Source organism: Stegodyphus dumicola, chromosome 1, assembly GCF_044657685.1.
Source record: "Stegodyphus dumicola isolate Sdum_Otavi_A_Nest chromosome 1, ASM4465768v1".
NCBI lineage: Eukaryota > Metazoa > Arthropoda > Arachnida > Araneae > Eresidae > Stegodyphus > Stegodyphus dumicola.
In genome coordinates this window covers 270,591,539-270,609,362 of record NC_140768.1, presented here as the reverse complement: position 1 = coordinate 270,609,362, position 17,824 = coordinate 270,591,539, and the positions used below count along the sequence as shown (strand labels likewise).

At 33.2% G+C, this 17,824-nt stretch overlaps 1 protein-coding gene across 2 annotated transcripts in view; it reads right to left on the bottom strand.

Annotated features, from left to right (window-relative positions):
- LOC118183748 (protein pangolin, isoforms A/H/I/S-like) overlaps window positions 1–17,824 on the bottom strand; it is a 298,772-nt gene that overhangs the window by 278,359 nt on the left and 2,589 nt on the right. For both annotated transcript variants that reach the window (XM_035353348.2, XM_035353347.2), the window contains exon 3: window positions 11,653–11,747. In XM_035353348.2, coding sequence (XP_035209239.1) covers window positions 11,653–11,747 — 95 coding nt within the window. The remainder of the gene's footprint in view (window positions 1–11,652; window positions 11,748–17,824) is intronic.

The window sequence follows — 17,824 nt, the reverse complement described above, 5'->3', positions numbered from 1 at the left end:
CACTGTTTTTTGCAGTAGATGTATTAAACTCACTTTTCATAAAATTGAATAAAATATAAAATAATTAGCAAAAAAATATTATCCTTATAATGATTCTTTTGCAGGATATCGGGATATTTTCAAGAAATGTTCCACTTCCTTTTTAAGCTCAACATACGGGAACTTTTCAGCAGCGAAACTTTTACATGAAGTCACGTAGATAGTAACAACCCTTAATCTCGAACGCGAACTTCTGTTCTAGTGACATCCGAGACAAATGGCAATGTCAAAAAACGTAAGATATCATTTGAGTAGGCGGTAACAATTCTTTGGTTCTTCTCAGATGACGTTCAGTGTCGAACAGATGGATTCGGGGAAAGAACAGGTGAATAAAAAAATTGCAGACTTTTCGCTAATAAAAAAAAAAAAAAAAATTGCACGGGCGTAGACAAAATAATTATTTGGAAGGTTATATTTTTTAAGCAGAAATACTTTTCTCGTTTATTTAAAAATGCAATTTCTATGTGTCTTAGAATATGCGAAGCTTTCATGAATAACTGTTATTGATTGATGTTAATCGGTAAAAGCAATGATACGCTTTTTCTTCAGCGAAACGATTCCTGTGTTTTTAAGAAGGGTGATGAATTAGTCAAGGCAATGTACACAAGGTGTTCATAATCACTACATTACAGGGGGACGATACGAATGAAGGTGATTTACGATGAAGGTGATTTACAGTACATACTCGCACATTTTTCATCGGATTTTTTTTTTTTTTTTTTTTTTTTTTTTTTAAACTTCTAATTTACTCCTTGAATACATAAGAATCTCTCACAAAATTATTAGAATTTGCAGAACTAAAATTGCTAAAATTCGTTCTAAGCCTTTACAGGTAAAATGTGTTCAGATCTAAATTATGTAGCCAATCAATAAATTCAGATTATATATGAAACCAAGGAATAGATACCAGGATACATTATGAAAGTAAAAGAATGCTGTTAAAGGCAATAACTGTTGACACTGACTTTTCTAAATACATAACACAATATCACTAGTATATCTATGCGCACCCTCTTAATTTCATTCAAATCTTCCTCTAACCTTTTTCCCTCCAAAATGGTACACACACATATCATTTCCGAGGACTACAATTTTCCTTTTTCGATTTTTATACGAGATATTATATTTATTGGCATTGGCCGTTTCAGCGTCAATAAATGTCATTTATTGACATTTATTGGCCGACTTTGGCTTGCCCACTACAAAGGCCAGACGTGATGGTCACTTTACTATGAAGATATTTAAAAAGTGGGTCACCTTTGCCTCCTTTAAAAATACGCATAGTTACAGCCATGCCTTCTCCGCGATTCGAACCCGAGACCTTCGGTATTGCAGTCGGCTCTCCTAACCACTATAACGTCTACAGCGAAATATTAAGTGGTGTGTACAGTTCTGAAGCGATGAAAGAAGACCTTAACGATTAAAAACCATATATGAATTAAACGTATTAATATTAGTGTCAGTTACTGCTTAATGATTTCTTTTCAAACTTGTGTTTTCACACAGAATATCATGTATATTTTCATACTGTATCGTACAAAGAATGGGATTCTGTTACCCATCCTTTGTATGATAGGTAAAAGAAAAATTTCTTTTTATGCTATGCAATTTGGAGATTCTTATTACCAAGAGCGAATTTTAAAGCATCGAAGAATGCTGTGGTATACTATAATGGGCATCATCAATCACCAGCTCGGCGATAAACATTCTGTTCTAGTTGTGCTTTAAAAACGATGGCGTGAGACTTCACGCTGATGTAAAAGCACAGAGTAAAACGATTGGTTGGTTTAATGAATTACGGCAAAGTAGGTGAGAGCTATCTGCTTAAGAGGAGGAATTCCTTCGTGGAGGACTTTCTAAGAAAAACTCGCTCGTATACACGCTACACATGGGGAAAACCACGAAAACACTCATGCCGCCAGCTGTTCGCCTGGAATCAACCCCAGGTCTGGACAACCAGAGTTCAGTGACTTGACCGCTCGGCTGTTGGTGAGCCGGAGTAAAACGAACTCTAGCATAATGACTATATAAAACTTTATCGAAAAACCATACAACTGTAAAACATCTAACCACATACGCTCATCTGAAACATAAATTAATATTAAATAAATGTTTTCATTTACGATTTCGTGAACAAATCTCTTTTGGATTACTGAAAGGAAGGCTATGATGATCCATGACACCACCCAGAAGACAAGAAAACCGTTTCTTTTCCCTAGTTCATTAATTTGTTGCATAAATATTTACAACCGGATGGAAAATAGGAGAAAAATTCGTCTTTGATGCCCACACTGTAACTAGTTTGCTGGAGGTGGAAGAATTATAAAAAATAATAGTATGACATTCGACTGTTGCTACTACTTTGGTCATACTTTTCCAGAGAACAGGCATTCGAATCTACAGCAAAAGTAAAATTCATTCGCAATGCTCAATTTCCAACCATTTCTAGGCTGAGACACGCATCCCAAAATAAATTAATGTTAACGCGTATCTGTTTGTTTTGTTCTGTTTACAGCCCCTCAAAAATAAAATAAATTTAAAAAAAAACCTGAGTTTGTTTTGTCTTTCTAGCTGAACGAAGCGAAATATTTCAAGACTACTAATTTTTACAATTTTGGATAATACTATGCAAACTAACGTTACTGCAGTCTTTACAATATAAATATAAAATGTCATACATCTACAATAAAGAAGAATAGTTTTTCGCGAATTATGGCAGGACCTATAAAGTATATTTCCGCAGAAATTGGCTTATATTTCAGTTACTTGAGCTGAAAACTACAAAAATTTATGGCAGCTAATTAATACCAGAACTTAATGAAACTAAATTATATTTTTATTTATGCACGCTTACGCATATTTTTAAGACAGCTGCAGGGCCGAACTTTAAGTTCAATGTTAAATTCTTTTTGTGCTCTAATGAAATTAAATGGTGTGTACAGTTAAGATCTCCATTTAAATGAATGATAATAAATATTAAGATATCAGAAATTTAAATATTTTGTTTAATTCAGAGAATATGGGAATAGGAAACAATTTAATCCAAGAGGCCTACTAAAAATTTAGGTATCTACAATAACAAGGTATGTAAACAATGAATAAATGAACCAAAGCCAATGAAATATTTCCATAATGAATAGAATTAACAATGAAATTCTTTTTAAATCTCAGAATTTTTAAAATCCCGCTTCCAAACTATATTCCGTATGAGAATTATGAGCAGTTACAACATTCCATCAAACACAAGCTTCAAAAATGCGCGTTCTGTAAAAACACTTCAATGCAATAAAAGACTTACAAAGCTATCAAACCAAAAATAAGGTAATTTGCTATTAGTCCCTTTAGAAATTTCAACTGCCATAACTGATGTTTAGACAAATTACCCTCACACAATTCACCAAGCCAACGGCCCTATGTATTTTTTTTTTCAATCATCAACATTAAAAAAAAATTTTTTTTTTTGGGGGGGGGGGCTATCTAACAGAATCGTGTCTTCTTGCTGCAGTCATGAGAGATTATTTCTAAACCTAATGCGAACGTCGGTCAGTAACGTTTTCCTTCTCCTCTTATCTAATTGTTTTGCAGTATTTTATTCCTTGCTCACATCAATTTTTCTCAGAATAAGACACGAATGAAAAGAACGTTTGCTGCTTATACTGCAAGTGTCAAGCTTTTACTTTAGATTATGAACTGATTAAAAACAGAAGTTTGCTTATAAATAACAACTTAACTACAATCTCTTTCATAGTAAGAAAAAATATACGGAAACAATATAATATAATTCTGAATTTTACGAACATCTCAACGGTGAGTAGTTTCCGTAAACAACTCCCCTGCAGGAAACATTGGGGGAGATCTGTTTTTAAAAAAAAGTTTTATCGAAAAATCAGTTCTAAATACGTAAATCTAAATAATTTTTAAGCCTATCACATCAAAATTTTAATTAAATTTTTACTTGTTTTTTTAATTTATCTAAAGCAAATTACATTAAAAAATACTTCCTTGTTAAAGCAGCTACTACGCTTAGTCGCCAAAACTAGCAAACTTAAACGCCCAAATATCAAAATGACGCAAAAAATGTCGACGGTAACTACTTTGACAATAGTATCCTTTTTCAATAGTATCCAAGATTTTGTTTACGGAGAGGGGGAGGCAAGACAACGGAAGTCTATGTTTGTATGTTAAATTCCTCAGTTAATGAGTAATTCAATTTGCTATATTATATTTAAACATGGAAAAGAAAGAAAAAGCAAAGAATCGGAAAGTTTTACGTAGCAGTTCCTTAAACTAAGACTTTCGAAAAATTATTTGTTTACTGTTTTCAGACTAATTATTATTTATCTACTGACTTGTTTAAATAATTTTTATTCCCTTGCAAAATAAAATCAAGGTTCGTGGATACCATTTGTAAATGTATCAAACGTTTATTCGTGATTTACGCATCCAATGCATAAATAATAAAGCTAGCCCGTATAATCAAAATTCAGATATTGTATCCTTAAACTTCCCTAAACGTCATAGGCCTTCTTACTAAACTACTGACACAGATTTATGCAAAAGAATATGATTAAAACCTAAGTAATTCATGAGATTTTACTTGTTGCCATCTTTTGTCATTAATTTTCTGCCACTCTACTTTTTGCATAAACATACTTTATACTAATTTGTCATTCTTTACACTTTCCTAATCACGAAATTATAATTTTGAAGTGCATTAAGTAAACAAACTAAAATATACGCGCAAATTCATAAAAAAATCGAAAAATAGTTTTTTAAAAAAATCAAAAGAAATTTATCCTTAAAGTATTATAAATTAAATGTATTTTAATTTATATTCATTAGTTATATTATAAGGTATTTCTCCCTCTTCCCTAGCGTGCCTTCGTGGTGTAACGGTAGCACGCTGAGCCGGTATTCCAGAGGTCCGTGGTTCGATTCCCGGCGAAGGAGGTTGCATGTTTTTCATCTTTTCTGCTTCCAATTAACCTAATGACTCTACAATATCATTAAAATATAATGGTTTAACTAAAGAAAAATACTTATTTGCTTTTAAATTGCTAAATTTCTCAATCAGTAGTAGAATGACTGAATTCGAATCATACATACTGAATTTGAGAGATAAATGCCTAGGAGGAAAAAAAATTGAAAGCTATGTTTCGCGCAGGGGCAACCCATCGCTATGCAGAAGATAAATGCATATTAGGAACGTAACAAAAGAATCCGCTAGATTATTTCATAACTTTAAAAAAAAGCAGAAATTTGTTTAAAAAAATTACTAAACAAAATGCGCTTTTCATTAAACCAAAACATGGAACATTTTTAAAATCCATAGCTACTCTTACATATTCAGTAAAACAAAAGAAACAGTACGCACATGAACCTTCTCATGCTGATTGGGCGCATCCGGACGCAATAAATGTTTCAAGGAATTTCCTACATTTACAAAGGCAACAAACAGCATAGTTTTAAACTCCAGTCCTTTCAATAGGTTATAGAACTAAAATTTCAAATCTACAGCTTTAAATATGAGGAAATATATATAAATATGCAAATATATTTTAATTCCCCCCCCCGCCCTTTTTATCGACTGCTTAACTGTTCTTATCTTTAAATCAAAATTTTGATACCAAACCGGGACTTACAACTCTTGAACTATTTGAATAAGAAAGGAAGCGGTAATCTCAAACCCTTTAGTAGCCTTCACTCATCACATAACTCGTTCCTTTCAGTTGCAGTATAAAAATAGCTTTAACATTCAAAGATTTATCTAAAATGCACAGGTTGACAATCCCTGATAACATTTCAATATTCTTTCAATGACGTCTGTATGCAGCACAATCCCACTGACATTTATGAGCGATGACTCGCTACTGAATTATTACATATTTCATATAATTGACTTGCACTATTATTCAAGTGTTCAGGTTGACGAAACAGCTGAATCGAAAAAAGTTATTCAGTATTTTTTCGATCATTAAAAATAACAATATATATACAGTTAGTCAATAAAGTCTGCGTACATCAAGAAAAGTAATATCAAATCCAAATTTTAAGGTGCGAAAAGGGTAGTTTCTTAAAAGTTTTATTTTTTAAATATTTAGTTTCAATAAGGGACTTATTTAACTGTAATACTTTCATATGTAATAATTTATGCACACTAATTTTTAAAAGATAAGTGGCCAGAAATCAAAGCCAATAAAGTTTACGTACAAGGCGAAGGAGGCGGGGGATTTCTTATCTAACTTTTAAACTTGAGAATGCAAAGAAGGTTACACTTTCAAGGTCATTGACTTCCGAAGCAAATTTTACGTTGATTGGATGTTGTTATTTCTATTTTCTTTGACGAAAGTGACAACCAATAAAGAGATTCCTTTAGTTACGAGACAACTAATTATCAATTTGAGAGATGAAGGCAAAACTCTTCGCTATATTGGTAAAAACATTTCAAAACCATTTTCTAGTCTGCAAAGAGTTATTCAAAACTATCTTGACACTGGTAGTCTTGCTGTAAAACCAAGATTTGGGAGACCGAAGAAGCTAACGCAGAGAGAAGAAAGACAAATTATTTTACGAATTAAACAAAATCCTAAACTTTCTGCTGAAAGCATTGCAAAAGACATTTTTTTAACTAGCAACAAGGAAATTTCTCCTGAAACTGTACGAAAAGTGCTGCGAAAGGCCGATTATCATGGATGCAAACCTAGGTGTAAGCCATACATTTCCGAGACAAATGGAAAGAAAAGAACTGCTTTTGCCAAAACATATTTAAACTCTTCGCAGGACTTCTGGAACAATCTAATTTGTTTAGATGAACGTAAATTTACAATATTTAAAGTTAATGGCCACCCTATTGTATGGAGAAAACCAGGAACAGAACTGAATCTGAGAAATTTAAATCCAACTGTCAAACATGGAGCTGACGGTGTGATGGTATGGGGGTGTATGTCGTCGAAAGGAGTTGGAAATTTTCCCATTATTGTTAAAGTCATGGAATAAGTATGTTTATCTGGATATTCTGAAGAAAAATCTACGAGACAGTGCCCGAAATTTAAACCTTTCTAATACCTTTATTTTCCAACAAGACAACGACCCGAAACATACAGCTAAAATTGTGAAGGAATATCTCCTCTATCACACTCCAAGACAGTTGCGTACTCCTCCACAGTCACCAGACCTCAGTCCAATCGAACATTTGTGGGCAAAATTGAAGAAACGAATTCGAAAACACAATATTACGTCGCGAAATGAGCTAATTAGTAAATTGCAGGAAGAATGGGCGAAATTTACGTCGGATGACAGTGAAAAACTAGTTCAGTCAATGCCCAGACGTCTGCAAGCTGTTTTGAAGAATAAAGGATATCCTACAAAGTATTGAAGTAATGTAAAAAACTTATATTTTGCTTTTTTTTTAAAAGTGTACGCAGACTTATTGGAGGGAATTTCTGAGTTTTTTTGAAAAAATGTAAAAAGTATTACACTGATATTATTTACTTTTTATTTAAGCTTACAGTTTTAGCTAATAGAAGAAAAAAATGCAATGATTAAAATACATTTTTCTATGCTTTAAATGTATTTTTAATTTAAAATTTAGTCTGTACGCAGACTTTTGTGACTAACTGTATATATATACATTAAACGATTCTGTACCAAACATGTAATGTAGGTATCGGAAACAGCCTTTATTAATTACAATGAAGTACTTTATAAAGTAGATACCTCGATAAAAAAATTAAATATAATTTTAAAATTACTAAGAAATGCACTATAACTTATAAATCGCTTCTAGTTCATTCCCCAGTGATCGAAATAATTCCACAGATACATTTAAGACCTTCCAATTTGCCGAATGGTAGCCATCTTCGGTGACTCGAGGCGCGTGTGGAAGATAAATTAAGCTTCTGATATTTGCGAACTGGCAACGCTTAACCAATGTATTAATTAATAATTGATGTGTTTAATAATTAATAATGACGATAAAATATGTGAGGCAGATATTATATGCCTCCCCTTAAAAAAACTTTTTGCATTACATGAAATAAGTTACGAAACAAGATTTAAAGTAGGGTTTTCCTACGCAGACAGACCAGTACCACGCTATTCTTTTGGTATCAAGAACGAAAACTAACTATCAATATACTCACTCAGCTTCCTTCAGATTTATACGAGAGGATGAGAAACGAAGACTCGACTGGAAATGATGGTTAACGGATATCGGGCTGAATTGAGAATAAACAATATTGCCAGGAGGGAGTACAGAAAAGACTGAATGGGACATCGCCGTCTACAGTAGAATAACATATCGTAACGTAGCAGTCCAAAAGTTCTGGAAAGATTTTTGCTGAAGTCATTTCTTACAACAAAATACATTTTCAATGCTTTTAAGCTTCATAAATTCTAGCATCCATTTCACATGTCGTCAACTTTTCTGGACGTTCACTTTTTTTTTATATTAAGTAATAAAATATTTTCATACGCGCATATCCTTCATTTGTATAAAAGCATTTTATTTGCTGTTACACAAATTAATAGAATCTGAAATATGGTTTACAAATTAAGAGAAAATTGCCTTTATTAAAAATTAAAAAATAACTGCAACATGTTTTATGAAAATTAAATATATTTATTGCTAAGGGAAAGATGTCACCATATGTGCTCATCTGATTTAATAATTGAAACGAGCGTTAATTCCAGTTTTAATTTTACAATGTCTTAAGAAAAGAATTTTATGCTTTCTTCCCCTTCCCCAGCAAACCACTTATCAAAAATCCGACGCCAAGCAAGCAACACATAACTTCTGGGCCAGTAACTGAGGAACGGTAATCGCTGTAATGCAAGACACTGGCGCTCCTTTTAAAACATTTCATTCGATTTTGAAACTACTCCAACTTCGTTAAAACCATCATTTCCCATATACTTAACGAGTAAAATTTATTCAGCATCAAACGTAAAAATAGTCCAAAGCAAAACCATCAAACTTTCTGGGGAGGGAAAGGCAAATTCGGGCAACCCATTAGAAACTGCGACCTTGCAAGTTCCTGGACGACTTTCCAACCATTTTCCCCCGCGAAGAGGGGTTTGAGTTGAACTATCTGGGATTTGGAAGGAGGCGAGTGGGGTCGGATCTCATCAGTCAGCAATTCCACACCCACCCAAACATCCTCTGCTGCGATATCTCTGCTGTCCCCGTGGTGCACGGGCTGTGCAAATTTTTTTAGAAAAGGGATCAGTTCCATATTATTACTTTTAATAACTACAGTTAGCGTTTCACTAAACTGCTTTTACATTAACTCACAGACCTTGCATTATATATTAATGCGTTAAACATCTAAGAGATTGACGGCCATTCGAATCTTCTCGTGTAACTGAAATTGTACTGCCATTTTGAAACATTACAAACCATTCATTTTCAATGACTATTATTCGCTTCTATTTTGATTTGAAGTCTCTATTCCTTATTTGAAGGATCCGTCGCTTCATAAAATTTTTTGTGGTTAATATTTTTATTAAGGAACACAAGTGAGGCTTCGAAGGTACCGACGAATTCTTTGTTGCAATGCCTATTATATATCCATCTATGAATTAGATTTGTGACATGAATGTAGCCCATACTATGTGAAATATAAAGATCATTTTTATGTTCAACAGTCAATACTGTCTGCTACAAAACTAATAATAATATTTGATGTCATGAAAAAAATATTACCTGAACCATCATCGATAAACCATTTCAAAACAAGAAATCACGGTTGCTACTATTTTAATTAACATTAATTTACTTTTATATTAATGACAGGACATGGAATTTAAAAATTAGTCAAATTTTTCTAAAACTAGGCAGTGGCCTATCTTACTGAAAACAAAGCAGAGTCTTTGCAAAAAAATTACAAGTTATTTAGAATGAAACGATTTTCTGAACTCCAGTAAACTATCAGTGAACGATGCAACAGAAGCCCATCGATGAGCCCCAATTTAAAATACAGTAAAATACAGTTTTAGACTGATATTGCTTCTCCATAAAATCTCTTGATTATCCTGAAGAAGGCTGGCAAGAGATCTTCAGTCAACAAAGTGCACTCTACAAGTTTTGGTATCTCTTTTATTCGACGAATGAAGCCAAAATTATTTCTTTTCCTTTACCTCCCCCTTCCCTCTTTTCTAAATAAAATGACAAATATTTGGGTAAAAAACGCAGATTTTTGCTCCTTAAAGAGGAGGGGCATTCAAAATTCGTGCTTTTTCAAAAAAATCCACATTATGCTACTTCGGAAAATTTTGAGTATCAGCACTTTTTTTAAAAAGTAGTTTATCTAGTGCATACAATAAAAGATTAAGCTTGTGAGATAAGTCAAAGATATCACTACTATTCAGGACCAAATCATTAAAAAAAACACTTGTAATTAACATGACTGTTAAAAATTTAACATGATTATTTAAAATACGCGATTACATTAATATTTAGATTTTTTTATTAATCTACAATTTTAAGAATCAACAAAATAAATTATTGCTTTTAAACAAAATGTATTTTCCCTGGCTTAACAGACCCCTAACTATCTGGAAAATTTTAGTGTCTACAGCAAAGAACTATCCAAAGAACAGGGATCTATATACAGTCTTCTTCAATAGGCTTCGAGTTTTGACACGCTCTTTTAAACAGAACAATGGATTTCGAGGAAGGGGGTAAGTTGTCAGTGAAATGACTGGTACCATCCCTGATGCCTAAAGCTTGAAAAGAAAAAAGGAAAAGGTACAGCCTGAAGTGAGAAAAAGTGTGGGCCCGTATAGCGAGCACGTTCTGGGCATAAATTGAAAAAAAAAAAAAAAGTTATCAGAATGATCGTCGTCTCAAACACAAAGAATGATTTTTTATTGCTATTCATCGGCAGCCTTTTTTCCCGCCTTTTTCCTTCATTGTTACCCGTACTTGAGTTACACCTCCAGTTCTTTTAGGATGACTTTTTTAAATGATGATTACATCAATAAGAGTGCTTACTGTGTGAAATATGTCTTTTTTCTTACCTCGCGGCGAAAGAAACAATGAAGATTTTTCCGACCACAATTCCATAATTTCTAGTCTTTCATCCTAGCCATGGCTTTTCATATTTTCAATGGCATAATTTAATTCGTTCCCCAGAAGATAATGCAATAAGTATAATAATTTTAACAAATTCACTTTTAATCTTGAAATTACACAATCAGGGAGTAGTTCTTAACTTAAATTGAATTAAAAATTTTTGCTACTAAGATATCAGAAATTGACACTTTTTCTATACATACTTATGAAATAAAATTTAGAGTATACATTTAATAATGCACTATAATATGACCAAATATACTATATACCAACTAATTTAATTTAGATATCTTCCATCCACATGTGGAATTCCAAATACCTCCCCCCTCCCAAAAAATGCTTTGTCCCAGAATTATGTTCAATGGAAAACCAAAAAGAATTGAAAATCTGTGGAAAATTAATTTCAAACTTTTTAGTAAAGTTTAGAAAATTAGATTTTTAATTTGTAACGAAGTTATACCAAAAACGTTTTTCTATTATCACTGTCCACTATGACAGACTGCACTTTCAGGTACCAACAGTTAAAATGATGAACTTACCATTGGTAAAGCACCCAGAGTTCCATTTGGATGAGGATGATATGGTGATACAACATATCCAAAAGGCGATGGAGGAAGATATTCAAATTGTTTTCCTAAAACAATAATGAAAAAAAAATTCAAGAGTAAACAATGAATAATGGCAAATATCAAGATTTTTGTTTGGTGGAATATAATTTAAATTTGAAAACACAACTGAAATATCATAACATGAATAACAATGTTAAGGTTAGGGAATTTTTTGGATCCCAGGTTTCAGCTTCCAGACATACTGCAACACAATGTAAAATTTTAAAATTTATATTGAATTTTTCCAACTTACACCAACATAATTTTTTAGTTTATTGCCCTACATACTAAAATACAAATCCCATTCTGATAATTTTTCTTTCCAAAAGATTTAATTTCATCATTGTTTCTTAGATATGACATCACTAATAACTTTTCCACCAAAGCATTAATATTACTTTTTAAAAAAAGAAACTGAACAACTTTACAGTTTTCACTAAAATAAATAACTTTTGTGACATTTTAAGACTGAAGTGTCCTTAAATTCTATAAACTGATATTAATACCCAAAACATATTGCAGAATGCTGTATTTATAAAATGGTATCTAATAAAATAATCTTCCATTACACAGAGGGATCTTACCAAGAGAAAATATCTTAACATGCATCTTATATTTGGTTCTTCATTCTTAAGGGATATATTATAATATTTTGGTATGACACTACTATGCCATCCATTTCTCACTGAAGGTACTTCTGAATACATCAACAATGTCAGCATAGAAAAACAGCAAAATTGAAACATATGGATTCACCAAATACAAATAAATGCATTTATAAGACAAGTTCTGCACAAAAATAAATTACAAAAAATTCTACCACTCTGAAGTTGGTGGACAAATATTATGACTAATTAGCCAGAGCTAGATTAAACATTAAGCAATGTAAGTACATGCTGAGAGCATCAAGGAAAAGGGGGGCATAAAGAATTTCCATTGTTAGTTTTATCCTGAAATGCACTGTGCAGCTACACCTAAACAAAGGCAGAGAAGGAATTGAAGGAAAAAAAAAACCCTTAAATGCATGTGGGGGCACAAAGATCTTTTAAGTGCTTATGGCCTCAAAGTCTTAATCCAGCTTTAATACAGTTAACAAACTGGAAATGCCTCTGATGCCCAGTTCATAAGCATTAGTTATGAAGATATAAATTTGTGCACTGAAAAATTTAATTCTTTGCATATAACTTACATTTGAAAAATTAATTAAATTTGCATATTTCATTTTAAAACAATGTGGTTTTAATTCATCCTAATAAATATGTGGGAAAGGTATTCTAATACTGGCAGCTGCAGATATTCAGTAACCTACAGATTCAATCTTGCATCAAATTCTAACAGCTTTAACCCGCATCAGTGTGGCTTACAAATAACTGCATTGAGGTGCTGAAATATTCAGTGACACAAATGAAAGTTTAAATACCAATACTATATCAGCAAACTGACTTCAAAACACTTTTATTCACCTCAAATAGATAAATTGTTCAATTGAACATGTTAACAACTAAACAAGTTTTGTAGCTGATTAATAATATATTAAATTTTGTATATAATTAAATCAACAATAGAATCACATTTTATATTAAGAATTGGTTTAAAATGAAAATTATGAATCATTGCTTATATGAATTATGGGCTGAATTTTCTGTGCCTTTAGAATGAAAGAAAATTTCATAAGACTGATTCACATATTATGGCAAATGCCAAACTTCAGAACTCATGCAATTTATATTTTACTTAATATCAAACATGCAAACTAAATCACACACAAGATCACAATATATATAGACTAAAACCTCTGTTCAAATTGATACTTTTGGGTTGTTATGACATTAACCTAACCAACAGAGTTAACATAACCGATTTGTTCCATGAAAATTTTCTGCATTTAAGTATTATGATTACACATTAAGTATTATGATATATACACTCACTTCCAAAAGTTAAGCACGGAGAGGAAAATGCTAATTTCCGGAATCCAATCAGAATTGAAGAGGATGCAATTCCCTGCAGAAGTAGATGGAAGTATGCAAATATGTTAGGTAACAGCCAATCGCGCTTTCACATCAAGAAATAAGGCAGTCTTATAAGAAGCCACTTTATGAAGGATTACAGAAGTTGATTGTAAGTGCTGATAGAAGGTGTTTAAAACTTTTGTATAATTTGTTTTTAAGACATACATGTTTCTATGACTTCCAGAAGATGAATGGAAGATTCTGAGCACTGGTGTGCTGTGGGGCGCATTGAAGCAGGACAGTCAATCACAGATGTTGCCCTTTCCTTCGGCGTTCATCATTCTGTAATTTCACGTTTATGGAAACAATTCCAAACCACACAAACAGTTCTCCGAAGGCCGTAGCCGGTCGCCCAAGGATTACAACCCCTGCGGAAGATCGATATATTGCTATTATGGCCAAGCAGAATCCCAGAGCGACCTCCACACGTGTGACATTTATGGTTACAGCGTCAATTGGTAAGGCAATATCTGCAGCTACTGTATGCCGAAGATTACACACGAGTGGACTGTACGCCCGGGTACCTCGAGTTTGTGTTCCTCTATCCATCCAATCAAGAGGGGTGCGATTATAATGGTGCCAGGAACATGTCATGTTTACTGACGAGTCAAGATTTGCTCTGGAGCCAGATGACAAGCGTATAAGGATATGGCGTAAACAACGAACACGCAATCAGTTCCAAAACATCACCGAACATCACGCATTCCGAGGTGGAAGCATTATGGTGTGGGGAGGGATTTCATTAGGATACCGCACTGAGCTGCACATCTTTAAATGGGGTTCTTTGACAGCTGTCCGGTATATAGATGAAGTCCTAGAACCCATTGTGAGATTGTATGCTGCAGCAAGTGGCCCTACTTTTGTTTTAATGGACGATAACGAACGTCCCCATAGAGCTGACATCGTCGATGATTACCTGGAGAGTGAAGGGATTGCGCATATGGCATGGCAAGCATATTCGCCCGACCTTAATCCTAATGAACATCTTTGGGATGCTCTCGGCCGTGCTGTACTTTAACGTTTCCCACCTCCAGCCACTCTTATTGAGCTGGAAACTGCTCTACCAGAACAATGGCGATTGCTTAATTCTGTGGTGGGTGACCACCTAATTGAAAGCATGGACACAAGGTCTAAACTTTGTATACAGATGAGGGGGGATCACATACCCTATTAATGTTCTTTTTTTCATTTTATGCTGTTTATTTTCACTTTATACATAATTCTGTGTAAGTCTCCAGTACGTCATTATCTGATAACTTAAAAAATTTAATAGTTTTCATTTCTATATATAATTATTGATTTTGTTTTATGCATAAATATATATGCTACTTTCCTGCCGAATTTTGTGTCAATCAAAGCAGTATTTGTTGATTTTATTCACATTTTACACCTTCGTGCTTAACTTTTGGAAGTGAGTGTACTTACTTTTGCCATTGGAAATATTCAATTTCTTTTGGGCCAAAATATATCATTGCTATATCAGTTTATGAATGTTATTTGTATATCTTTTTCAAATCACTTAATTCTAGACAGTAAATTTTTCGCTTGCTTCAAAAATTCAGAGACCTTAAAAGTAACATATCTGACAACTAAACAAATATACATGGTTAAATTTTATAAACATGCTAGTTCACATACTCCTAATATAAATACATACAAGTTACATAGATTAAAAAAACTTTTATATATTCTTAATATATTTCACAGTTACTTTATTAAGTAATGCCTAATAAGCCGCAACAATCATATGTGAAATTGTGCACATTCATGTGAAAAGTGAGAGGGACTCTTCCCAGTCATAGAGTGTAATCTTAATACTCTGTATTCACAATAGTTTTCCAACTATCCAGAAATCAATCAACTATCACAGTTACTTCGGGGAAGGAAAAGAGGAACATTCAATTTCTGGAAGGGCATTGACAAAAAAGCAGAATTAAGCAACCATGTTCGTTTCCAACTGGGTACAAAATTAATGCTGAACTGTAAGTACAGATCTGGACACCTCAAAGGCATCTGTCATGAAGGATTGGATTGGATTGGATTATTTAATTACGGCAAAGCACACGAGGGCTATCTGCCTAAAGGGAGGGATGCCTTCGTGGAGGACTTTCTAAAGGAAACTGGCTCGTATACACGTTACACATGGGGAAAACCACGAAAACGCCGATGCAGCTAGCTAGAATTGAATTAATGGAATGGTGGCGTGGTGTATTTAATTATGGCAAAGCACACTAAAGCTATCTGCCTAAGGAAGGATGCCTTTCGTGGAGGACTTTCTAAGGGAAACTGGCTCGTATACACGTTACACATGGGAGAAACCACGAAAACGCCCATGCAGCCAGCCCGTTCGTGAGATTCGAACCTCGGACCGAACTACCAGTGTTCAGTGTCTTTACTGCTCGGCCGCTGGTGGGCCCTGTCATGAAGGACATAAGCATATTGGAAACTGCCACTACAGCCTTTCTTTAACAGTTCCTGCTCCTGAAAGTGTGAGTAACACCCGTGTAAAATGAGAAATAAATTAAGCTTTTGAAACAGCACCATTCTTTTATTAACGCCCCATAAATGAAAATTATAAGTTTGTAATTTTCAATATATGGCACAAATACTAATACTACTTTCTAGACAGTTGTTTACAGTTTGAAATAAATATTCTGAAAAAATATTAATTTAAATATTTTTAAAATGCTAAGGTCTAACTATATTATAAAATACAAAATAGCTAAATGAAGATAATTATAGAATTTAAAATAATTATATATATATATATATTGTTTCCATACACATTTACTAGTAGAGCTCTGGATCATCATGCATACAATTATCAGGTTAACATGATTCACATGGATGCAGGAATATACTAGTGATAAAAAATTCCACCTCAAATCCAGCACCACAATCAAAAGTCTAATTAATAGAGTTTTGAAAATGTAAATAATGCACAATTTCCGATGGTGTCTTACACTATATTATGAAATCATTTTTCCATGAATTTTTTATTCCTCCCTTTTTTAAAGCATTTTTATTGATTTTGAGGACCATAACACCCTTCTCATTCTAAACCTCTGAAGTCATCCCCACTAGTAGTTATATAAAGCAGACTTGTTCTATTTGAATTAAATAATAACTTGAGGGGAAAGGAAGGTTTCCACCTATGCTAAAATACCTTTATGCACAACTATTACTAAAAAAATTGCGAACAACCACCGTAAAATTTAAAAGCTCTTCTAATCACAGATTTGAATGTTTAAAATTTACCACTTATATTCAAACATAACACAGTCCTGCCACTGCATTTGTAATAGAGTTCCAAGATATGAACATTAAATGACATATAATTAGGAATTCCAAACTCTTTCTTTTACACATACATGAAACTAGAGTATTCTGCCATTTTAGCCTAATTGTCAGAAGAAAGAAATGCAATATACAGATGGAAAAGTATAATATACATTTTCAAAAGAGGGCAGAACTAAAAAATTATTCCTCTCCCAACAGGAATTGACTCAAAAATGAAAAAGAAGTGTAAAATAATCTAATAGTGAATAACTGCAGACCATACATCCCTGCCATATTACATGCCAACAGGATATGAGCTAAAAAGCCACATTCAAGGGGTGACTTGCAACCTCAGAAAAAATGTAGAATCTTATACAGATGATTTTTTATCCCTACTCCTGCTACATAACAAACAAAATCAACAAGAAAGCACTAACGCTCCCACCTGATGTAGGAGAATCGTAAATAAAACTTTCATATGCTGTATTTCATTCAGTTATGGTACGTCCTAAATTATGCCATGTGTTTGGAAACAGAAAAATGGCTTTTTTGGCGAGCTTACACATAAGCAAATTCGAAGGCAAGAGAAATTGTGAATTATGAATCAAAGGACCAGGCGTCAATTGTAGTTTAAACATGAAATCAACACTTAAGGTGACGTTATGCAAGTACAGGAGTAATTGTATTAAAATTAATTTATATAAGGTGTTTCTCTCATTCTAATGATACAATAAAGGGCACTGAAAGACTGAAAATACATTTATCCAACAATGTTCGAAATGCATTCACAATAAAATCACAGTATTCATTCA